Below are 25,673 nucleotides of genomic sequence, written 5' to 3'. Positions count from 1 at the left end.
TGATCTGCAGGAGGGACAGGAGCTGCTCTGTGGGTCAGAGCCGGGTTGAATCCTGACCCCGGTGCTTATCTCTGGAGCATCAAGCAAATTCTGGATTCTGTCTAAGCCTCAGGTTTCTATCTGTATAATGTTGCTCATAATACCCACCACAGTTTTGCTGTGAAGCCTAGGAGAGCCAGCTCAGGGCTTTGAGGCACCAGGAGGCTGTCAGTAATTGTAGGTAAGCATTCTTACCATGTCAAGACTTAGGAATATGGGGCATGTCTGGGCTCTAGCATACATCTTGATCTGAACCAATTCTTGTTTTCTTTCTCACAGGTGAGGCGGGATCTGACAGGCGACTAGACTGATCGGCACGGATTACGTCTTCAAAATGGTGGAAAGAGGTCGAGTCCTGACTGCCGTTCCCTAGTTTTCTGATCTTGGGCAGGTTACTCACTTCCCTGAGCACCAGTTTTCCCGTCAGTTTAATTGGGCACGCTGATATTTACTCCATAAATGTGGCTGAAGATTTCATGAGGCACAGCATACCAGGCTTCACTGATTCTGTCTGATAGTGTAGACAGCCATTAGCCAATTAAATCTGCTTACTTTATAATTATCTGCTGACTAATGAGAGGAAATAGCAGGGTACTATTCCCAGACCACACTAAAACGGACATAATGTGTGGGGAGAGATGTAGAAAACATTAGTTTTGTGAATAATAAGAAATCATTGATGTATCATAACAAGTCTCATTTTTTAAAACTTTTTCTGGTGAGGCAGCTCCTTTTTTTCATCCGGGCCCTTGGTTCAAGTGGAAGCATTTTACTTCTGTGTCTGAAGGCCCAGCACCTTTCGTGGATGGTGAGAATGGTCTCTATGTAGTAGCCTGAAAACAAGCACAGCAACACTCACTACCAATTCTTATGCTCTACTGTACAGCAAAGGTACAGCACTCCACATTTTTCTTGCTTTGATGTAAAAATACTAATTGTTTGAATTGCTAGAATAATCATTATCTCCAGTGGAAATCCGATCCTGTCATTTTTTTTTTTTTAAAGGTTTCATTTAATTATTTGTCAGCGCGTGAGAGAGACAGAGACAGAGAGAGCACAAGCAGGGGGAATGGCAGGCAGAGGGAGAAGAAGCAGGATCCCCGCTCAGCAAGGAGCCCGATGTGGGACTCGATCCCAGGACCCTGGGATCGTGACCTGAGCTGAAGGCAGACGCTTAACCGACTGAGCCCCCCAGGTGTCCCTCATTCTCTGGTTTTAAAGCTTCCTTGGGCATTCTGAAGTCTGCTTGTGGAAATTGGTACCCCTCAACGTGGCCGGTTATAGTGTGACCCCCTCTGACACTTACCTTTGTTCTTTGCCTCTTATCTTCTCACTTCTCACTACTTTTTCGATATTTTCATTACCGGAGGCTGCTTGGTTGATGATCTGTCTCACCAGCATGCTTTTGCACATGCGGTTCCTGCTGCCTGCTATGCCCTTCCTGGAACCTGCCCCGCACCCGTCACCGGCACTTTTCCGGGAATGGAGTTTGTTAGGTGCCTCTGCACACTGTTTCCACAGGAGCCCGTACACACGGCCATCACAGTACCTGTCACTCATTCCATTGTCCCTCACTGGGTTGAATGGATGTGGAAGCCAGGAAGTGGGCCTGGCATAAACATCCTCGAATTAAACCTCTATTGTATGAATGTATGAAGCCTAGCGATCACTCTCTTATTTCCAATAGGACTGGTACTCCTGATATGTTGGGAGATAGGGACACAGATGCCAGTTCCTGATGAGAAATCGCAGTCAGGGTAAGATACACATCCTCTGCGAAGGGTGAGCTAAGAACACAGCTGAGCAGATTTGCATCTTGTGATCTGTTTTCACAGGGTGTATCGTACGCACGTTTGGTACGAATGGATTTGGTGACTCAGAGCAGGCTATCTTGTGCATTAGGGGCTGTGTGCCAAGCCCTGTCCCGCATAGGTCTACCCAAGTACAGCCCTGGCGTTCTCTGGGGATCCAGACTTCTCTTCAGTCAATTTTTCTTCATTACATGGATTACATGGGTCTTACCACATTGAGTATAAATGTCAACCAGTCCTAGAGATGTGTAAATCTAGGCGGAAACTGGAAAATTAAATTAAGCTGACTGTTTGACATTAGATAGGAAAAACACACAAGCAAAGGAGGTTCTGTCAAGAATTAATTATTACTTTTCTTTAATTTGAATTCAGCTGGCTTGTACGAATATAGAGATACACTCAAGTACCCAAAGCAATCGAGCAATTAGCAGGGTGGGGCCTGTATCTTAATCGCTCGCTAGATACAGGTGAATCACCTGTTAGTGCTAGCAAATTTTCCCTTACATCAAAGGTAGCCACTGTTCTGGATGTGTCTACTGAGCCAAAGGCTGTGACAACTTATCAGTTGGCAAAAAATCCTGTCCACTAGGGATGAAATAATAAGGCAGGCAGACTGGTTGGCAGAACCGAAATGCATCAGCACTACCTGACTGGGGTAGTCCACCTCAGCAGAGGTCCTCCGAGACAGTGCTTTTCACGGAACGGCAACAATGGTCTCGAAAGAGTGGCCCAAGAAAGAGCACAGCAAAACTCATTATCAATTTTTATTTCCTACCATACACCAAATGTACAGCACTGAACACAATTTTGTTGCTTTGATGTAAGAAATATTAATTGTTTGAAGAAACAGTATACAAACAAGCTACTTCAAATTAAAAAAATGCATACATCATTGCCTTTTTGTTGTTTACAAAAGACCCAATTTACAGTATCTATCATTAACAGAGTCGAAAGGAAAAAAATCAGTGCACATTACAAAACACATCAAGTACAAAGGAGGCAAATAAATACAAACATACTTCACAAAACAGTCTGCTCAAACTATGCAAACACAAATAAATTAACCCGAAGTCATAGTAAATTATAGTAATAAATACATAGGTTGGTAAGAGATTTCTTTTAAATTAAATAAAATATATAACAAACTTGTTAAAATATTTAGCAAATTAAACTTTTGTCTTTGTAATAAGTGAACTTATTTGTATGCATCTATCAAGTACTGTATAGCAAAATGTTTGCAAGTACATAACTTTAATAGAAAATTTTGTTTGGTGTCCCATTTATAATAGACAGCACATATGGTAGCTCTTTTTTTAAAAGTGATTTTTAAATAAACACCGTTCCTACCTAAGAACAGACATCTCATTTTCACTAAACTAAGATTCAAGGGTTCAAATGAACCCCAAACCGAAGATAAGCCCCACCTTAGTACATAACAATGACCACAGTGTCATGGGAGTGGAATTACTGTTGATATTACTTTTCGTTTGTGCAGGTAACAGTAATAACAGTGGAATATATCAAGCCTGTGAGTGCCATCACATTCAGTCTACATATCCATGAGGCTAATAAAAAATAAACACTTTTGTTATAGCACAGAAAATTAAGCCCACACTAAGTTCAAGTGTCCATTTACACGGAGGCACATTGCACACGAGGTGTGTGTGCACACCAAAAAGGCAGTTTAGCTGGTTGTCTATACCTTTTTCTTAAAAAAAATAAATATAAAAAAACTTCTGAAACAATGCTTCACTACTTTACAATCCCTGAAATAGACATTGCCTTTACTATAGCAACTACTAAACTCTGATCCATCCAGAAATTCAAGATTTCGTGCGTGTGTGAGTGTGTGAGAGTGTGTCTCTGTGTGTGTGTGAATGTGTATACTTTGTAGCACTTGTAGTTCTATGGAAAGATTTTTATCAAATTGAAAGTTTCCCTGTTGCCTACGGAGGGTAAGACAATGTCACCAGCGCTGAAAGTAATGACTTGGATCGGAGTAATGTTTTTTTTTTCATGTGTTACTATATTTCCCATTCCTTTCCAGTCCACCCAGTAAGATAAATGCTATTTCAGGGGATATGGTATCTACAGAATTTTCCATTTGGATGTGTTTGTATTTGCTAAGTACAAATCTACATCAATATTGTCACTTGTATATTGTACCAACATATGGCAGGAAAGCCTGGCTGGTCACATCAACTCTTATTTCTCATCTTGGGATAAGAGTTGCCAACTATCTGATATGACTTGAAAAACAAACAGACAAATCTGCATCACTAAAAAAGCTTATGTTTCTTTAAAACATGTCAAATAAATAATTCATATTAACTAAAACCGTACAGCCAAGTCGAATACTTTGCTGATTGCTCTATTTAATTATTGCTAACAAATTCTGAACAGGCTGTTTTCCAGTACACTGTGCTTCTGTGAGTGCGCATTTCCCACTAGTGGGCGCCATTTATCTTCTTATTTCTTCCCTGCACCTCACGGCAAGCCCATTTATAAATACAAAAGCCAGTGAAAGGGAGGAAAAGAAGTGTGCAATAAAAATCAAACTGGACCATAGTGCAGTCCTTAGACAAGGATTTCCTTCTTACTGTTTTGTTTTCTCATTTAAACCCAGCAAGGTATGTGATTTGAGAATAGCATTTCTATTTAAATTCTATTGGAAAATAAATTAATAAACACACTTGTAAAAATATGGCAGACTTCAAAATGCAGTTAAAAGATAAAAAACTCTTTGATTAGAAATAAATAAAATATAAAAATGTCACATTTATTTTACATATACTTTACAAAAAAAAAACCCAAAAGAGTGCAATGAAGAAATAAAATTAAAACATATGAAAATAAATAAGATCTAGTATTTGACTGCATTGCTTTTAATCCAAAGAGTCTATCATAGTTTTTCTTTCCTTTTTATGTCAGCTGGGGGAAAAAAATTAGTGCAATGTTGCAATTGTAAATGCAGTACGGCAACCTACGTGCCTTAGCAGCACAGGAGCCCCTTCCAGATCCGTCTATGTTAACTGCTGTTTGTAATTTCTGTTGCCCGGCAGCGCGGTGGTCCTACACATGGATGCCCTTCACTGCCTGTTTGATACTTTCCAGCAGAGCTTTGCATTCCGGGGAATAGTCCCGTTCCAGATTGCTGTACATGTCTGTGAGTGTATTTACATATGCTTCAAAATTCTGCTCACTGATAGGCCCCTAAATGAAGACAAAACACATTGAACCAATCAGAGTCACTCAGGCTAGGACAAAAGAGGACCGAGTAACACAAAGAGTATCAGTGACTCCAGAGTTGTAAAGGGAAGGTAAGGATCCATATGACTGCTGGAGTTTGGGGAGATGGAGAGAGACTGAGTGTGTTGGGATTCATCTGTTCACTCTTCACTCCATTAATGGGATTGCTGTGATTGTCAATATTTTGTGGTCAATTTGGAGCTGCATCAGGTAGATGTCTGGCTACTGAACTGGACCCCTCAAAGCTGCACTACTTCTATGGAGAGGCCACCTCAGCTTCAATTGCACATGCTCAGCGTAACACAGACCTCCTGTCTGCGCAAGGGGAATGTTGGAGAGGCTATGGAGGAAGGCTTTGCTTGAGCCAGGTGGTTCCTTTGACAGCACTGGGCTGGAATTTAAGGCACGTAAGATCTGAGCAAGCTGCTCACTAACCAGGTGGAAATTTTTCCTTTTTCATCCTCAGAGACCTTTTTGGCCATTTTTCCCTTGTGGCATCATTGTAATATAACCTTGTATTTTTCTATCTCTGTTCCAGGTAGCACTTCAGATTCACCAAGTCAAGCTCTGCTTATCTCTTATTCTTTTTGTGTGCTTTGGTAGCTCCTTCGCCTAACGCGGTGCTTCAGAGAGTGGCCACTTGATCCGTGTAAATTGCACGTGCGCCTGAAGGAAATGCATGACACAGAGGGCATGCTACTAACCATTTCAGGGTGCCTCCGTTTTCCCACCTTTTTGAAAACAATGTGACATGTGCTTTACTTGCTTCACAAAATGCTTGGAAGAAAGGATTTTTAGAAGGTCTAAATACTAGAGCTATAGCGGATGCTATCGTTATTGCTGTTATTTAGAAGGTAGGTATTGCTAAATCTGAAGATTATCTTGCTGTGCTCAGTAAAATACTGAATTATGAGTATTGTCTAACCATGGTTTTCTGCTCCCTTTCAGTTTCGGCCCTTGCTGTGTCATGCGTTTCTTGGAGAGTTTGTAACTGGACCAGGACCCAGGCGGCAGAGTGGATGAAGGCCACACAAAAAAGCCAGGCTCATCTGGCTTTGGAGCCTTGATCAAATTACATGAACTCTGAGCTCTGATTTCCTCAATTACAGAATGGGAAGGCCAAGGCTCAGTCTTTGTTGTCTGTGTGAACATTTAGTGTAATCAGCCCTAAAAATCACCACTAGGTTGCCTTGCATATAGCTCTACAAAGTACAAGTTCTCTTGAATGGTAACGATTCTTTTTATGGCATTTGTGAAGGAAAACATAGTAATGAACACAAATTTCAAGTATGAATTAGACAAATATTCATAAATAATATAATAATATCCAATAATTTACCTTAATACTGGCCATAAAGTAATAATTTATTGTCCTTTGTGTTCCTTATTATTACATTATCGATTTTTTTTTTTTTTTGTATTGTCAAGAGACACATTTGGAATTGGGTAAGATGAGGGCTCCATGCTGCAAAATTGGGTAAATTGAGGGATTTATTGCTTTCAGGTAAACCAATCATATTTTTTCATTAAATTGCTGCTTCTTTAAATCATTCATACATAAAATTTGCAGCTTTAAAAAACTTGTTCTAAGGAAATTAAAAGCATTCAACAATGCAGCCTCTCTTCCAAATGTTTGTAATATTTATGAAAATGTGACCAGAACTAATTATCTATGAATTTGAAATAGTTGCCAAAACTCAAATATATGTTTAGATTTTGAAAATAAGGATGACTTGCTCACTTTTTTATTCCGTATGAGAACTTAAGTATGTTCTTCCTACTTAACGCCAAATTAAAAACACTTTTTTTTTTTTTACAGTTCTTGAGTTGGGTGGACGGCACAAATGGCTGTAAACCTTCTAAGCTTTCTATTTGGAAATAAATTTTTAGTAAGGGAGCTTTGGCCTCTGACCTTCATATTACATTATAAAGCAAGTTTTAAATAAGCCCTCACCTTTAAATGATTCCTGCAATTTCAAAAGCCCTTGGCCTTCATGTAATTTAATGTACGTATCTATCATGGTCCCCGTGAGGGAGGTTGTTACATGTCAGCCGTGACGGAGCGGGCGCCGCACCTGTGCGGCTGCTGACGGGCAGCCCTCGTGGTGACTGCGCTGCGATGGAGCAGCCAAGGCCCTGCCTTGGACTTACCATCTGTGGGAGCTGAATGTCGGCAAGGCTGGAGATGAGGGCTTGGCTCAGGCCCGCCAGCTCCTTCAGCAGGCTCTCATTGTTCTGCTCTATGAGCCTGTTCTCCTCCTCTATGGTCTTTAGGTTGCTCTCCATAGATGTGATCTGAAATGGAAATAACCTGGGAATGTGAGCAGCTGGATTCTGAAGGCATCCGCTGAACCTGACTGCCAAGTAGTGCGTACTCTGCAACTTCCCCTCATAAAACTGCAACCCGCCACATTGTTTTAAGTTTTGGAATCACATTCCCAAGTTTACATCTCTAGCCCAGACTTCTCCCATGAGTTGCAAATTCCACATCTCCACATGGCTACATGGTGGCTATCTCAAGCTCAGCATGTTCAAGAGTGAGCCTTTGCTACTTTCCCCAAACCTGATCCACACGCAGTCCTCACCTCCTCAACTTGAACATCACTCAGGCCTCCGAGGTATCTCTGAAGGCTCTCTGTCTCTCATACTTTAAATCCACTGGGCTCTTCCTTCACAACATCCAAGATGGACACTGTCCTCACCTGCGCTGCTGGCCCCTGGGCCCAGCCACCCAAGGGACTGTGACTGCCTTCTCATAGGTGACCCTGCACCTGGCTTGGCCCCACGCAATCTCTTCTTGGCCTGTCTTCAACACAGCTACCAGTACAAGTCTCTTAAAATGTAAGTCAGATTATAGGTCAAATATGATTGGGTTTAACCATTGGCTCAAAACCCCGTAATGGTTCTACATTCGTTCAGAATAAAAACGACCTGGGTGCTCCATGTGTTACCTCTGGGACTCATCTCCTGTGATTCCCCCCACTTGCTCGCTTGCCTGCAGCCGTGCGTACTCTGATCTTTCTCAGAACTCTGAGCCTTCTCAAGATTTAGGGGTCCTGCACTTGTGGTTTTCACTGTTTGAAACACTCGGCCCCCATACCTGTTTGACTGCCTCCCTCAGCTTCTCAAGTCTCTGCCAACATGTGTCCTTCCTGAGGCCAGCCGGCCATCCTATTTTATATTGAAATCTAGCCCTGTGCCCTTGTCCCATCCAGTGTGATTAGTCACTGATGATTCTTTTTTGTTATTATCTGTCTCCCCCTTCTAGACATTAAGCTCTGGGTAAGGAAACCAAACCTGCATTTCAGATGGACTGAAACGTTCTGTCTGAAGCTGCTGTGAGTGAGGACTTCTGAGATCAGTAACCAGAGGCCCCAAAACCCTGAGTTTCAGGATAGGACAGAAGGGGGAAAGAAACTTCTGTCCAGGCTTTGTCTCACTTTTCCTTCTGATTTGTTGCAATATAGTCATTATTAGTGTTTTTTAAAAAAACAAACTCCTAGACTGAACTTTTATTTTCCATTTGGGTAAATCTAGTCAGGGGATGGGGCACATATTACATAGGGGAATACAGAATTGAGAAACTGCTTGGATTTTTCATTAAGAATCTATCCAGAAAAACCTCCAAAATTAAATGTGAAAAGTTGCTCTGTTTATTTGAATTTTGAATAAAACTAACTAATCTCATACCTTCTTGTGACAATTTTTCTAATGCACCATGTGCTCTGCAGGACTCTACTTACGCAGGATGATTGGCTTTATTTGCTTCTAAAGCCTTTAATGCACCCAAGGCAAAAACATAAGTAGCTTTGCCTACAGGTTCCCAATCAATCATGGCCCAGGGTGATCTACCTATCCAAGCTTTACAGTGAGGATGTCATTGAGACATGCTCAGTGTATTCATTGTAAGGTATCAGTTTATTTTTTAACACAACGTTTAAGAGTTTAATGTTTTGCTTCTACTAATGATTGCAATCACTTTAAAGATAACTAATAGCTTTTCTGTTGTGTTATTGTTGTTTTTACCTGCGTCTGAAGTTTCATCATATCTGCTTCAATTTTAAGGTTGGATTCATTTAGTTCCTTTATTTCTTCATCCAAATGCCTAATTTCTTCATCACTCTCTAAACCTACAAAAAATCAGACTATCGGAGTCAAACAGAAAATATGAGACAGTGACAATATGAGTCATTTTATGTTTAAATTTGTGGTTTGCTAAGTGAAAATTAGACTTTAATTTGAAATGTTGAATTTTTACCCAAATCCATATCCAAGAGTCTAAAAAAGTGGGTTAAAGAGTTCCTTTGTAAGAAAAGGGAGTAGAAAAGTAATACCATTTAATGTAGCGCCGTTATGTTCCAGGTATGATGCTAAACATGTCTGCAGATAATTTCTCATTTAAACTTCACTGGACGCTATGGGGCATGTTCCAGTATACCCTTTTCACATATGAAGACACTGAGTCCTAGAGAAGCTAAATGAGGCCACACTCTTCACTGACAGAAGCTGCATAACCTGCCTGTGTCCAGAGTAATAGCAAAGCTAGGAATGAATTCCAGAGCCCATGCACCCTCTCGTACACAGTGTTGAAGAACAGTTATGGCACGAATTATGCTGATTAATTGTATGTTTATTAACTGTGTGGGACCTTATGAACCATCACTGGAGGCAGAGCTGGGGTGCTGGCAGGGGGCTTAGAGTCCAGGGACACAGAATTTGGGTTCCCTATGTAGAGTTGGATAAGGAGAAATGCAATCTAGGAGAAGGAACATGGGCTTCGGAGTTCAAATGCTGGCCTTGACTCTTGTTCTTGAACCTGCACAACTTACTTAATTTCTTTGTGCCCCATTTTCCTCTTCAATAAAATTAGGCATAAAATCTATGTTGTGAGAATTAATGCAGTAAATTATAAAGTGCTGAACGTACAGTAGGGTCTCAATGAATGGGAGTTATTTCCCATCACTATTTTATAGAAGGAATATGAATGCATTTTAAGTATTTTTTTAAAGCTGGGAATGGTAGCTCATATTATTTTTTTTAAAGATTTTATTTATTTATTTGACAGAGAGAGAGACAGCGAGAGCAGGAACACAAGCATGGGGAGTGGGAGAGGGAAAACCAGGCTTCCCGCCAAGCAGGGAGCCTAATGTGGGGCTCCATCCCGGGACCCTGGGATCATGACCTGAGCTGAAGGCAGACGCTTAACAACTGAGCCACCCAGGCGCCCCTGCTAGCTCATATTAAAGAGGACAGAAGCAGGACGTGAGGTGAGTTTAACAGTCCCAAATAACGAATCTGAACCAAAGAGATGACAATTAGGAGGGATAAATGTAAACTTCTGCATTTGGATTTAATAGGATTGAATTCATGACAGCAAGAATGAGGGAATTGACAATTTGTTTGAAAGAGTTCTAGCCTCTCACACTGCCCTGTGGTTACTATTATGGAAAACAGTTCACTGTCCCCTGAAGGTGAACTTCACAGTGCTCTGTGACCCAGCAATTCCACCCCTAAGTACACACCTGAGACAAATGGCTGCAGGTGCACAAGAGGAGGCACGCACAAGACGAACACAACACATTCACAAAAGCCCAGCTTGGAAACACACCGCATGCCTGCCAAAGAGCATGGATGACTCTTACCAATAACATGTTAAGAAAAATGTAAGCCCTGACTGTTTACATAAAGCTTGATAAAACAGGTGGCTGTTTTGTGGGTACTTACTGCTTTATTATAAGTAACTAACTACCTAAATTAAGTGGGCTACGGATGCACCAATAAAGACATTATGTCACGAGATTGACCTAATACAGGGCTCTGAGATTCAATAAAGAAGAAAAGCAAACCAACAACTAAGATCCAGGTATTTTAGTACCTTGATCAATTTGAATATGAGTCAACGGTGTGACACAGCTCCTAAGAAAACAATAAACAATTACTCAGGACCACACTAATGGCTGTGTAATATCCGGGACATGGGATTTATTCTGAATTGGCTGGCTGTATCTAGGGAATTGCATTGCATTCTGAGCACCAAGTTTTACTAGTTATTATTCTAGAACAGGATCTTTTCTCAGATGAGTGGGATTGAAATACTTGTTTTTGACAACACCAGGGAGCATAGATTATCAATTAAACACGTATTTTGCGTGCTATCAACACTTGAAATTCTTCTGGTTTGAGCAAATGAAAACTTCTTTTTAAAAAAAAAAAAAGATTTTATTTATTTGACAGGGAGACACAGCCAGAGAGGGAACACACAGGGGGAGTGGGAGAGGGAGAAGCAGGCTTCCCGCGGAGCGGGGAGCCCGATGTGGGACTCGATCCCAGGACTCTGGGATCATGACCTGAGCAGAAGGCAGACGCTTAATGACTGAGCCACCCAGGCACCCTGCAAATGAAAACTTCTAATGCTATATTTCTTTGCCAAATTGTTTTTCCTTTTTGTCTCTTTGCAATAAAATTCCACTTCAGAAGATGGTATTTTCTTACATAATATCTGGTGAGGAAGACAATAAGCAAGGAAGCACGGATGAAATATGAAGAGCTATGAAGGAAACAAGCAGGGTGCTTTGAGAACCCTCACTGGGGAAGCCTCTTTTAATCTGAGACTTTACTGATTCAGTAAAAAGTCAGGCACATGAAAGGCTTGGAATTGGGTTGGGATGAGCATCTCAGGGGAGGGAGTAGAAAGCACAGAAGCCTGGGATGAGAAAGGAATGGGAATTCTGCTCCCAGGACTGTAAGAAAGCCCTCATGAGAGAGGAAACAGGTCATGGGGGACCTCACAAAGAGCTTGGGTTTATTCTCCGTGCACTGGGAGCCAGTGAAGAATTTTAAGCAGGGAGTTGATGTGATCTGGTTGGCTTCTCAAAAGCATAACTCAGTTCTGGGTAGAGAATGGGGTGAAAGGGAGACAGAGCAGAAACCAGAAGACAGGTGAGGAGATTATCACTGGGGTCCTGGCTCATCTGATGGTCCTTTGCCCCATGGTAGTGGAAGTAAGGGTAATAGAAGTGGACTCAACATAAAAGATTTGGTGGGATTTGCAGTGCTTGTGATGAATGGGAGGAAGGGGATGAGTGAAGGGAGGAATCAAGGAAGACTGTTTCTGCTCAAGCAGCTGGACAACTACTGGTGTTCCGGCGATGAAGCAGAAGCTTCCAGCAGGAAAATCAAAAGTTTAAATTTGGCTGTTAAGTCATGGATGCTTGTGAGAAGACTCTGAGAGCCCAGGTTCTTGGTACTGAGCTCTAGTTAGTATTACATTCCCCTGGCATCCAATGTTAGTGCAGACATTCAAGCCTCTTGATCAAGATGGGGCCATCTGGAAGATGCCTAACAACAAAAGGTACCTGGAAACCTATGGGGAAGGTATGATCATGAGATGAGACCTCAAAAAAGAAACATTGTGTCAGGATCTAACACATAATAGGCACTCCATAAATTCTCAGGCAATTAATGAATAAGTGAACTAACGTTTTCGTTATGATTTCTGGGATTTGGGGAGATATTTTATTTTATTTTATTGGGAGGGTAGGCATTTTAGCCAATCTCTTTGTAATTTTTTTCCATGAATACATTACCTTGTCTATTTCTGTCCATCTATTTATCTGTCAACCTCCTCTCCACACAGTCTTTAAGAGCCTCCTCCAGAGTAGAACTGAGAAGATACCACAGATTTTGAATTTCACACCACACTTGCAAATATGAACCCATTTGATTCTCTTAAGGATCCCAAGAGGCAGATACACTTCTTACCTCATTTTGTGGATGGGAAAACCAAGGCATGAAGAGGTTAAGTAGTAAGCAGTAGAGCTGGGATTCAAAACACAAGCTCTCTGGTCCCAGAATATGTTCTCTTAACCATTATAATGCTACCTTTACTCGTGGCTATTTAATCTGCTTTGAAATTATCAATTAAATGTTTGCACTGATGTTCCTTGACAAAAATATACAAAATAGAATAGAGAGTAGAAATAGAGTGCTGGGTTAGACTAGCCATGTGTTGTTGACCAAAGAAACCGTATAAACTTTCCACTAAATATTTTAGTGGAACTATTTCAGTGGCCCTGTTCCTTTATAGGGTGTACCTGTTTAAAAGCAAAAGAATATGCTTTCTTTAGTTGGTACAAATCTATGCCTAATATACATAATTAGGGATTACATAATTTATAATAATACTTTATATTCTGTATAAGCTTGTAAGGGATGTAAATACTTGTATATAGCAGATATGCTCAACTTATAAGGGGCTTTAAATAGAGTTCTATCCAGAAAAGAATAATGTATCACAATATTTACAGCATGGTACTTTGCCACATGGAAAGAACTAGAAGGATCTACTAAATATAAGAACATATACATAGGTCAACCACTATAACTTTTATTTATATCACAAAGAACAGAAAGGCAAGTATTTACTCATGTACAGATGTTCTAATTTTATTATCAAGGACCAGTAATGGTCTTTAAAAAATTAGCATGGCAATTTAATTATGGCAAGGAGGGAGAACTAAAGATCGATTCTTCTAAAATAAATGTAAACATTTTTGGTGTTGACCTTCCATGTTTTAACTGGTTTGTACATGTTATGTAATCCAACCAATTGCCTGAATGATTTGTACCTATTTTAACTTAATATAGCACACCAAGAAGTTTAAAGTCATGTGCACTTTATAGTTTATTGCAATTTGATTTCTTTTTAGGATCTGGGGAATGTGGGGTTATACTTGTTTTATAAATAATCCAGGGAAACATGCCCGTGTCCAAGCTTTAAGGTAGGGGACTATGGGGATGGCACATCGTTAGAGAAGACCTCAAATGACTTTAGGTCCTCCCTGACCCTCCACTGACCACTGACTTGAACTCAGGTGGATTTTTCTTCACACACAAGTCATTGTAGGTTCTCAGGCTTCAGATAAGCATCAGCCCCTAGCTTCTTAGATTATGAAAACGTGTAATTTTCCAGTTTCCTGGCCCATTTAGAATAAATACACTTCAGACACTTGTCAATGAGTTCCAGCCATCTTGCTGCTGCTCCACGTCCTTTGAAAGCTCAGCTGAAGATGCTCAAGTTAAAAAGCACCCTTCAAAGGATGTGTGTGCAGTCCAGCTGCTCCCAGGTTACTATAACCATCTACTAGGGGGTTTGAGCAACCCAGTGGAGCTGTGTGCACCTGGCCCACATCTCACTGGCACTCTGCAAAGCTTCACTGTAATTTGCTGTAGTGCCGACAGCTTACTGTCTTGATCTTATCTTTATTAGGAACAGTCTGTGATTTCTATTATATTTACTGTTAAAGGTGTTGCTGGTGTTCTTATGATGAAAACTCATAGGAAATATTTTCTTCATGCACTCACTTCCAGAGAAAGTTTTGCTTTGAATTTACTCAATGACAGTGTGATTCTCATAGTGATTATATTCTCCTTTTACTTTGGCATCTAAAAAGCTGAGAGTCAAATCTGAGATCCCTTTTTACCCACTGGGAAATGGGTACATTCCTGCTATTATCCTCAGGCTTGATCCACCTTGCTTTCTTATCTTTGATCTCCTTTTGTCTCATTTTTTTGAATTAACTTCTAAGTAGCTTTTTCTAAATGTAGCATTGCACTCCCCATCATTTAACTATTGCTTGAAAGGTGACATATAAATAAATAAATAAATATTAAATTGTGCCAGTTTCACAGAAAATGTGCTAAAAGGCAGTTGAGAAGTGGGCAGTATTTCCAATGAAAACATCTGGAGTAAGCACTTTTACTGAGCATCTAAATGTTGGAAAGAATGTCCAGCAGAGTCCCTAACCTCCCGAGGTTTTATTCCTCCTCCACAGGCAAATTTACCCCCCTCACCTCTTAGTGGTGGCCCCATGAGGGAGAGCAGACCCCTAAGGGGCCACTTTAGATAATGCATCTGACAGATGAAAGCCTCAGAAGGGAAATAGTAGGAAGCTCAAAAGTGCTTCCCTCGCTCAGATACTGCATATCTTCTTTTTTAAAAAAAAATCATAGGCAAATTAAAAAGATTGGGCAATGCTTTCAAAGAAATAAGGTAAAAACAGTTACTCCATTCCAGTTATGTGCCAAAAACACCATCAAATCAATCTCCAAAGCAAAACAATGCTTTGGTATTGTTTCTAGACGCTTTAGAATGATGATCTAAGGAAACAACATGTGCCTGAGATGATATTGATGAGAAATCTTAGGAAAAGCACTCAAGAATCAAAGGAAAATTGGAGGATCCGAAGATAGAGCTCAGAAACTGCATCTATTAACTTCTATAAGGCATTGACACTAGGGAAATATAGATATAAATTTAAATCATCCAGATTCATCATAAAAATATTTTCAGGATGGAACAAAATTTAAGGAGTCAAAGACAGAAGCCAAAAACTGTATTTCTTGAAATTTGATAGAAGGTTTACACCAGGAAACCCCCCTCCCCAACACACACACATGCTCATGCAAAAGGTGTCATTTTGAGGACCGAAGGACAAAAGTTCAGCCGGTGTGTCTTAATCCTTCGAATAGCAATGCTTGATTTTCTGTGTTAGAGATACTTATGAAAAAGGAAAGAAAAAAACCCAAGAAATTGTTTTTTAGATGAAGTTATAGTTTTAGTTCAAATTCAAGGAAAGCATCCGTCTTGTATATTAAAATTGCACTTCCCATATAGAGAATAATTAGGCATGCGAACGCTTTGGGGAGCTACGGCTGAGACCTTGGTGGGGATGGCAGCCTCTAGCCCTGTGATCTTTTGTTTTGTTTTGTTTTGTTTTTGTTTTTGTTTTAAAGATATTATTTATTTATTTGACACAGAGAGAGCGAGAGAGAGAGACAGCAAGCACAAGCAGGGGGAATGGCAGGCAGGGGAGAAGCAGTCTCCCCACTGAGCAAGGAGCCTGATGTGGGGCTCGATCCCAGGACCCCAGGATCATGACCTGAGCTGAAGGCAGCTGCCCTGTGATCTTACCGCCTGTTGCTTTGAGCTTGATGGTCATTAGTTCTTCTGAGACCTTGCCCTTTTTGATGGCTTGTGCATTTAGAGGACATCCAGATAAGCTGTAAGGATAGAAATTATACCAATGTGTGAAATACATATTACTTCTTTTTTTAACACATGTTACTTCTTTCAAAAATTAAAGTTTTGTATTCACCACTTACTAGGTCTTTGCCTACTAATTACGTTATAATCTGCAGTCTCTTTGTAGAAATAACACGTAATATTTATGAACATGAAAGCCAAGGCCCTCAGATAATGTAATTATGTTTTGTGTTTTTGGTCTTTAAATCAAAATTCAAATTGCTATTGCTGATACTATCATATAATTAATTTTGTTAAAATGTTACTATTCTGCATTCATACAATGCCTTTTTTTAGGAGTGGTTACTTTGTTTTCTGTAAGCGCAAAATGGTACATATACATTACAATTAAGAATTGTTCCAAATTAGTCAAAATTCCATGAATAATAAAGCAGAATCTAGTTCTTCCTGTTTTTTATGTACTGTAGTCTGGTCTTTACAGAATGACTCAAATTAATACAAACCCAAAATAACATGACCCCAAATAATACAAGCCCAAAATAATAAAAATAAACAGGTATATTGCATACCATTTGGGCGTGGGGACATTTCTAATTTATTCTCTAACTTTTAAAACATTATTTTTTATTAAAAAAAAATCTCTACTCTGAAAGGAACCACTATAAATATATTCAGATGTGCTCTCTGTGGGCGGTGTATTGTATTGCAGCGGGGTTTACATCTTTTCCTTAATCTCTGTATTCTTCAGCTGTGCTTCCTTTCTTTAATGTCATCTGTTTTATTTAAATTGCACCAAAATGATAATGACAACACTGAACAAAACTTGTTTGCTGTAGTACATGATGAGATGATTTTGTTGTTCTAAGCAACCATTCATTCTTTTGCAATTTTGTTGTATTTTTGGAGATACAATTTTCAAATAATGTTAAAAATTGTCACAATCAGCCACTTAGAATATTTTTTCCCACAGAAATTTGGTTGCAATTCATGTACGAAATAATCATTTTCAATTCAAACATTAGGACACTTGGCAAAGTGAAAAGAAATATTTCTAAAGAATGGCTGTTAATAAATGTTTGCTACATGAATATGTTTTTTTTTAAGATTTATTTATTTATTTCAGTGGGGGGAGGGGCAGAGGCAGAGGCAGAGGGAGAGAGAGAATCCCAAGCTGATTCCCTGCTGAGCATGGAGCCAGATGTGGGGCCTGATCTCATGACCCTGAGATCATGACCTGAGCTGAAACCAAGAGTCAGTCGCTTAACCAACTGTGCCACCCAGGCGCTCCATGAATGTATTTTTAAGCGAATTCAAAGTTATTCTATATGAAGATTATATGAAATCTAAAAAATAATAGATATGTAATGCTACATAGAAAAAGAAGGCTATGTGGTTTGCCAAAATTTGATAAATTATGAAATATTTAACACAGGAAAAGAAAATACTGAAAAAGCACAATGAGAACAATGAACCGGATTTTCCTATTTTGTAAGCTTCACTGTAAAGTGTGGCCTATATAAGCTTCATTATCTTTTCTCTTTTTCTGAAAAGTTTGCCCAAGTCTGTCTTATTTTATGTCACGTATTGTGCTCTCAGAAAACGGTCATGAACAGAATTAATATTTAGTTGGTAAGCTGGATTTTAAAGGTGACCTGTAGTGGGGCGCCTGGGTGGCTCAGTTGGTTAAGTATCCAACTCTTGACTTCAGATCAGATCATGATCTCAGGGTTGTGGGATCGAGCCCCACATGGGCTCCACACTCAGTGGGGAGCCTGCTTAGGATTCTCTCTCTCCCTCTCCTACTCCCTCTTCTCCCCCGCCCCTCCCTATCCCCCCAACATCCACTTTCTCTCAAATAAAGCAAAAAAATCTTAAAAAAAAAAAAAGTAACCTGTAGTAAGTCCACTTGTCACATAATGGTAGTGGCTATTAATATCTCAGCAGACCTTCCCGACTCTGTCCTCTAAACAATCAGCTTTATTCCAACAACAAGCAATAAATGTCCAGTTGTAACACAGTGGTGAGGAGAGTTAAGGAAGTGTGCACAGCTGTGTGACTTAGAACCTAAGGATATAGTTAAGTTATGAAAGTGAGGGTATGGTTTCACAATGTCACTCGATAGTTTATATCTTCTAATGTAGTTACATCTTCCAGGGTATAAAACAAATCTTAAATTTAAAAAAAATGGGATGGGAAAATATTATAAAAAGTCATTTTTCCTTTTGAGGATGGCCACATCCTCCATGGGGCTTCAATCTGCTGCTTAAGAAAAGGTGGAGGTTGGCTGGGCTGTCACTGTCAAGGTTTGGGCTCCGTATTGCAAAGGCAGGAAAAAATGTCTTTTATGCTTTTGACCAATTTGCAATTTTATCTCATATCATGGCAATTTTAAACCGTATCTTCATCTGCCTTGTTAAAGTGAAATAGCGGATGATACAATTTACATGGACATCACTGTTTATATTAAAAACATCAAAAAAACCTCAAAAAATGATAGTTACGGCACAGCACTAAATGAGGTCTATTTGTCATAGAAGTTCTAGTCCTAAGCTACAACATCCATCTTGTGTGTGTGTGTGTTTGTGTGTGTGTCTGTGTGTCGATGTGTTTTAATATAAAAGCATTTGTCTTCTCAGACTGCTATTTTTTCAAAGTAGAAGTTTGTCATGCAAGACTTAAAGCACGGTTTTAAAATAATTAGTCTGTAAATATTATGCTGAGGTAAATGCATGGATCAGATTGTTCTCAACCATCCTCTAAGGTAAGTTTTGTAATTATTCCCATTTTGCTGCATGTTAGAGTGAGAAAAATTACAAAATTGACCTTACAGGGAATGGCTGGGGAAAGACTGTGAGGCCAGCACACAGAAAGATCCACTGAACACCAAGGATGAAATTGATACGGTGCTCACAACAGGGGCTCTCCTGTCCCAACGCTGTGTGGAAGGGCAATTCCTGAACTTCCCTGTGCTTGTCCTCTTCTGTCAAAGGAGGATAATTGTACTACCTCAGTAGCTCACAGGGTTTTGTAAAGGATTAAAGGAATAAACCACCTAAGGTACTTAGAACAGTGCTCTCTACTGGAACAGAGCGTGCCCTGAATAGATGTTAGCTATTGTGAGGGATGGGAAAGAGTACCAAACAACCTCGGGGATTTGAGGGGCAAAATGCAGAATTATATAAAAGTGTATCACAGGCCAAATCATGCTATTTTAGCATAAGTCATTCCTACTTTAATGAATTATTAATGAATTATTGCATGTATACACATATGTTAATATAATTTTTATGAACGGGAAAGGAAATAGTCTGGGTCAGACACCATTATGTGCCAGGCTATAAGCTAGGCACTCTATTACATTATTTCATTACAGTCTATATATAGCAGAGAGAAGCATTCCACCTTAAAGAGAATACCCCAAAGTAAATTCAGTCTCTTAAATCTTTCAAGTAGCAAGAGAACTCTCTAGTGAAGAACAGTGAAATCTGAATTATTCACTTGTTTTAACATGTAATTATTTTCTTTCTCCTAGAGGATAATATCTTGGCATTAATGTTGAAGCCTAATTTTTGAACTCATAATTTTCTTTTTATTATGAAACAGGTAATATGTACCTAGATACATACAGTGTGTATTTGCAGTTTAAAGAATACTCTCAAGGTGAATACCTTTTACCTTCAAACATGAACATGTTTGAAGCTCCCCGTGCCTTCAACAGTTGCCTCTCTTGCCCCCAGACATATAACCATTGCCTTGAATTGTAGGTTAACGATTCCCTAGCTTTTTAAATGCAATATTGCTACTTGTTTTTAACTTTCTGGAAACAGAAGCATGCCACCCACAATTTCTTCCACTCAGCACTGTGTTCTAAAATCAGCCCAGGACACATCTTCATTGTCACCGGTGTGTGGCAGCCCCCTGTATGCAGATACCACGGTCTACTTGGGTGCTTGACTTAGTGGGCACGTGGGTTGTTCCCAGTCTGGGCTTCGCAGAACAAGGCTACCACAGACATTCTCAGACATGTCTCTGGGCTGCAGGGTGCAGGAGACTCTCTGAGGCATCAGCCTAACAGCTCAGGGTCTGGGTGGCTGGGCATGTCCATTTGCTCTTTTTCAACTGGACTCCTTGAAGGCACTTTGCTTCCTGAAGTGGCTCTACCAATTAATTACTCTTCCACCGCGAGTCAGAGCCCCTGTTGCTCCCTATCCTCACCAAGCCTTAGTGTCATCATTTAAAATTTCATGATTTTTAAAGATAATTCTGTTGTTGCTGACTGAGGGATGTGCTCACCATAGTACAGCATTAACATTTTATTATCAGTGTTAACATGGATATTACTCCACGATAAGGAAGTCAAGCTACTGTGCAGTTAATATGCCATTAGGCACACTTGATTTGTGACTGTCGCTCCCAAATATGAAATGAGATTCAAACTCAGAATAAAACAATGTTAGCTATTGTGAACATGACCATGCATTTGAAAATCAAAAAATAAACCACTTAAGAAAATGTAGGCTTTGGGGCGCCTAGGTGGCTCAGTCATTAAGCGTCTGCCTTCGGCTCAGGTCATGATCCCAGGGTCCTGGGATAGAGCCCCGCATCGGGCTCCCTGCTAGGCGGGAAGCCTGCTTCTCCCTCTCCCACTCCCCCTGCTTGCGTTCCGTCTCTCGCTGTGTGTCTCTTTGTCAAATAAATAAATAAAATCTTAAAAAAAAAAGGTAGGTTTTCTCGATTAGCAGATGCAGCTTTATATCCACTTAAAACAGCAATTCCTGGAAGGCTTAATTTTCTGATACCATTGACATGTATCTTTAAAACCAAACAAAATATAGAATGCCCCAGCTTTGCTCAGTTTGCATACTGCTCATAAGCAAAGCATCAGGGCTCACTAAAGCTTCATTGGATTTTAAATCCGCATCACGTACGGGGGCCAGAGGACTAGAAAGGTCCTCCTTGATTGGAGAAGTGTATAGTGAATCTTCTTGCGCCTTTTCTTTAGGTAGAATGTGAACCAAAAAGCTGGACTGAGATCAGTGTTCCCAACAAAGGACTCCATTGAAATCCACGACACTCAGTGATAAAGGAATTAAGTCATTGTGGAACTATAAAGGGTTTTCTAAATCTCTCTCATCCTGTCGTATACTTAGTAGTCACTGTGTCATTCTCTTTCTGGCTGCTGGGGATGAGTCACATCTCCCCAGCAGCAAAATAACTACAATTTGGCCTGAAATTGAGCCAGTTCACAAGAGGGAGGGACATAAATATGTAAAGAGAAAGTTTACAATTACACTACATAATAGAGTAAATATCACCACTTGAAATTGAAGTGAACCATTAAAAGACTAAACCATTAAAAAATAGCAGCATAAGCAAATTTGAGAATACAAAAAAAAATGCAGTTTCTACAGCACTTAAAAATTATGTAGCAAATTTTCAGAAACAGAGGAAATAGCATTTTTCCGTCTTCAAAGGAGTCAAACATCTATCTGGCAAGACTCACTGCACCATCTAAAGTGCTATGATTAATGAACTCAAGGAGGGATTCCCCCTTCAACCCAAAGCATTGAGGTGACACACAATCACAACAACAACAACACAACAAAAGGCAGAAAACAAATGTTACCTTCTGTGGGTGACAAAAACATTATTTACATGGCCCAGCCCATTGCAGCCCGGCAAGGGACAGTGTGGTAGTTCTTGTTTGTTCAGTTTCCAGGAGAGGGGGGCCCCATTGAGAGGATTCTCCTTCTGTCTCTTGGCAGCCAGGGGACAGCCAGAAGCTGTGCGGTGGGACGTGTATTTACCTGATATGTGACCTTGGCCGTCACACCCTATCACAGGACATCTAGAGAGATACAGCAGACACATTACCAGCTGGGAGACCCTAGATAACTCACATGAAGCGCTATAAGTAGGTGAATAAGAAGGCAGTGGCAATTCCATACGATACAGATGGCAAGTGGTGGAATTAAAGGGTTTTTTAAAATGCCACTACAACCAGCGAAACAGCGTTGTATTAGCAGAAATAGTGGTCCACAGGCCTGACCGAAGCAAGGTTTGCTTCCGTGCAAACCCACTGGAATCTGCACTGCAAACCCACTGGGCACAGAGAGTTACTGTCCCATTTTCTAGGTCGGGAAAATGAGGCTTATAGAGCTTAGGTAACTTGCCACCCATTTTACAAGAAGTGGAGTCAAGTCCACACCCACACTTTTTGGCTCTAGAGTCAACCACATAAGCTGCTCTGTGCTGCCTCCAACCAAAGACCACGGGTGTAAAATGTTAACCGCTTTGCCCTACATTACACAGCGCATTGCCCATAGCACCAGAATGTTGGTTTTTAAATGTTTCAACAATGCATTTAGAAATGTTGTAGAGCACGAAATTTAAGATAAGATTTCAGGTTTTGGGGGGAAATGCTGCCATATTTGCCATGCTTGTACTTCCACCATGCTGTTTTCTTTTAAACAATTGGAAAAAGTATGAACTTACTTTTTTTTTTTTTTTTTGCATTATCAAAGTACTGTGTACACATAGCTAGGAATAAGATAATTTTCTCAAGCTCTTAAACCCTCTGACTGCTGCTTCAAGGGTCCTTGCGTCTAATAGAGTGCCTCCCCCAACCTCAATCAATGCTCAGTTGCATCCCAACCAACCCCATTTGACCAGCAAACTACGTCTGGCCACCCTTCAACTGCCACACCTTAACTACCACACTCACTTGAGTTCAGGGTCTTCTTTTTCTTCCTTTGTAGGAGTCATTTTGACACTGCCTTTCCTGGCACGAGGGCAGCCGGACAAACTAAACATGCAGACAACAAGGAACAAAATCAAACTGTGTGATCTCACTGGCCATTGCTATGGACATTCTGATTCCCTGCTTCAGAAACGAAATCGCTCTTACCTTCTGTGGGAAGCATAGTTTCCAGTCACGTGCCCTGAACCATCACACCCTGGGGTTGGACACCTGGAAAACGGAGTGCACGGGCCGCATGGTTGTAGTGGAGGGAGGGGGATCGCGACACATTCAAATAGAATGAAACACAATGAGTTGCTTTCTGTGGGATTCTTTTTCCTTAAATATAATGAATTTTTGGCTAGGAATACATTTTTAAAGAAAATGTTAAGGTACGTATCTCCTGGGTGATGCTTAGCAGACAATGTGTTAGCTTTTATTCTACCTTCTTTTTTTCTTTTTTTTAAACTTTATTTTGGAAGGAACCTGTAATTCGGCCCACAACCTACTGCTGGCCTTCTGTCTACATCATGCAAAGTTTTGCTTTTTTGCTTAAGAAAAAAAGTTTTCCAAATTGTTTTTGTACATAATTTATTTTCTCTGATTTGCTCCACTACCACAATAACCCATTAAATTCAGATGAACAAGAGTGGTATGTGTGACATGCTCCAGAGACTTGGCACATTAATATAATTGCCAAAGAACCTAAGTCGTTTGCACCTGGTCTGTTCTGCCTCGTGGCCCAACTTCAATGGCCTTTTGGAAAATCTACCCATAGCTATTATCAACAATCAACCACTAAATTTGGAATGAAAAGGGGAAAAGAGGAAGGGGAATCCAATTCTACTTGGAATGCTGAGTAGGAATAGGCTTCAAAATACACTTGAAAGTAAAAACTGAATATCTAAAGAAGAGGTCAATAAATGTCTTTTTCTTTTTTTATAGAAAAAAACTAAAGATGTTACTTATCAGATGGCTGTATAAAACATGTAAATACTGAATATTGCTATAGAACTTCTCAATCTACATGTTTTCAATGTGTTATCAACACTTTTTTCCTATAAATAGTGTTTAGAGAAACTACTTAAGAGAACCAATAGCTATTATTAAGGTACAGAAATGTACAAGTTTAGAACAATTGAGTAAGATTGAATAATAAATACTGAGTAAGTAAGGTAGTAAGTCCGATTAAGAATGCCTGGCACTCCTCTATTTTCAATCTGTCAGTCATGTCTCAACCTAATATTCTTACATTTCAGTCTAGAAAAATGGCAATCTATAGCATGATTTCTAGAATCTATACTGACACAATCAAATGTACATTATTATTTCTCATATTGAATATGAGAAAAGTTGCGTATTTCATAGTTCCCTTTACTATTTCTGGTATTAACATTCCCAAGTTTTATATCTGCTTAATATCACATTCACATCTTCTTTCATAAATTCATTCTTTGTAATTTTTAAGGAAAGAATTTTTACTTGTGATTTAGACATCAAATGTTGATTCTACTACTTATACAAATATTGTTTTATCATTAGACTTAGTAACCCTCATTTTTCTTAAGATTATTATTGCAGATAAGTTTCATTAATTTTGTTTAAAATTATTGCTTATCTTTTCTAAATTTATGCCCTATTATATTTTAAAGGGCATAAGGTAGATTATGACTTTTTATTATTCTATATGTAATATAACAAGATGCAGGGGGAAAAAAACAAGTGAGAAATTTGGAATAAAAGAAGAGAAGAATAGGAAAAATAAAATCATAACTAAAAATTAATAAACATGTGGCTTTGAGATCCTAGGTTGAAATGAGCCAAAATTGTGTCTAGGTCCTGGAATTGAAAGACAGGCATATGATTCAAAATTCCCATAAGGTAAAATATTATGCAGTTTACTTAAGATTAGATGATGAAAGTGCTTTGCCACACCTTCACAGGTCTGATTTAGTGTATAAATCTGAAATCAGCAGAAAAAAGTATTATGTTTAACTATTCTATTGTTACTTTAAAAAATATTATAAAAGAAAAAAAATCCCCAAAGCAAGCAAATGAACTAAATTAAGTTACAATGAGTTGTTTTTAGTCATTTGGACTTTGTGGTGAAAGAATGTATTGGTTATAATTTAGTCAGTCATGATTTACTACTTGTTAGTGAAAACCCACATGGGTCTTGAATGAGGGGAGTCCTAACACAGTGAATGAAGAGCTAGGAGGTCATGATTCCAATACTTACTTAAGCTCCTGAGAGTTAGCAGCCATGAGGGATTTAAGAGTCTTATCTGCTAAAGGACATCCAGAAACACTAAAGAGGGATGAGAAGAACAAAAACAAAACACACAACCCTGACATATACAGATCCAACTCAAACAGCATCTTGAGTTTGTGAACATATGCTGAATTTACTGGTGACTGGGGATTGGGAAAAATATAACTAGGTTTGAATCGGGCTTTGCTACTCTAACCACTGTCGGCTTGTGGACACCTCAATTATTTCTCATAGACTCAGGTTTGCTATTTTATCAAATAAAGGGCTTTAACCCAATGAGACTCTCCAACTCTAGAATTCAGTAATACAATGATTACTGATTCGGAGTCCATTTCCATTGCACACCAAGGGGTGGTGGCTTAAAGGTCTAAACCGGTGCCCAAAGGGAAAGCAAATCGCATCAATGAAGAAGGGAAGTGGAAAGATTAAATACAGCTTTTTTTGCAGTGTTTAGCACCTTGACCTGGTATTTGCCCAGGGAAGAGGCTGCCACATTCCACAAGGTGAATGGTCAACCCA

General features: G+C 39.6%; 1 protein-coding gene across 4 annotated transcripts in view; it reads right to left on the bottom strand.

Annotated features, from left to right (window-relative positions):
* Positions 1 to 2,245: 2,245 nt before the first annotated feature.
* Positions 2,246 to 25,673, bottom strand: part of ST18 (ST18 C2H2C-type zinc finger transcription factor) — a 113,355-nt gene continuing 89,927 nt past the window's right edge. For 3 of the 4 annotated variants that reach the window (XM_036099463.2, XM_036099466.2, XM_078072389.1), the window contains 8 exons: positions 25,122 to 25,190; positions 23,051 to 23,113; positions 22,868 to 22,948; positions 21,770 to 21,991; positions 16,072 to 16,160; positions 9,126 to 9,229; positions 7,251 to 7,394; positions 2,247 to 5,063 (listed from right to left, as the gene is read on the bottom strand). In XM_036099463.2, coding sequence (XP_035955356.1) covers positions 4,923 to 5,063; positions 7,251 to 7,394; positions 9,126 to 9,229; positions 16,072 to 16,160; positions 21,770 to 21,991; positions 22,868 to 22,948; positions 23,051 to 23,113; positions 25,122 to 25,190 — 913 coding nt within the window. In that variant the 3' untranslated portion in view covers positions 2,247 to 4,922. Of the gene's footprint in view, positions 5,064 to 7,250; positions 7,395 to 9,125; positions 9,230 to 16,071; positions 16,161 to 21,769; positions 21,992 to 22,867; positions 22,949 to 23,050; positions 23,114 to 25,121; positions 25,191 to 25,673 lie in introns of all 4 variants that reach the window. The other variant, XM_078072390.1, reaches the window with a different exon arrangement.

Source organism: Halichoerus grypus, chromosome 5 (assembly GCF_964656455.1).
Source record: "Halichoerus grypus chromosome 5, mHalGry1.hap1.1, whole genome shotgun sequence".
Taxonomy (NCBI): domain Eukaryota; kingdom Metazoa; phylum Chordata; class Mammalia; order Carnivora; family Phocidae; genus Halichoerus; species Halichoerus grypus.
Note: the sequence above shows the minus strand (reverse complement) of the source record. Positions and strands in the feature narration are given on the sequence as shown.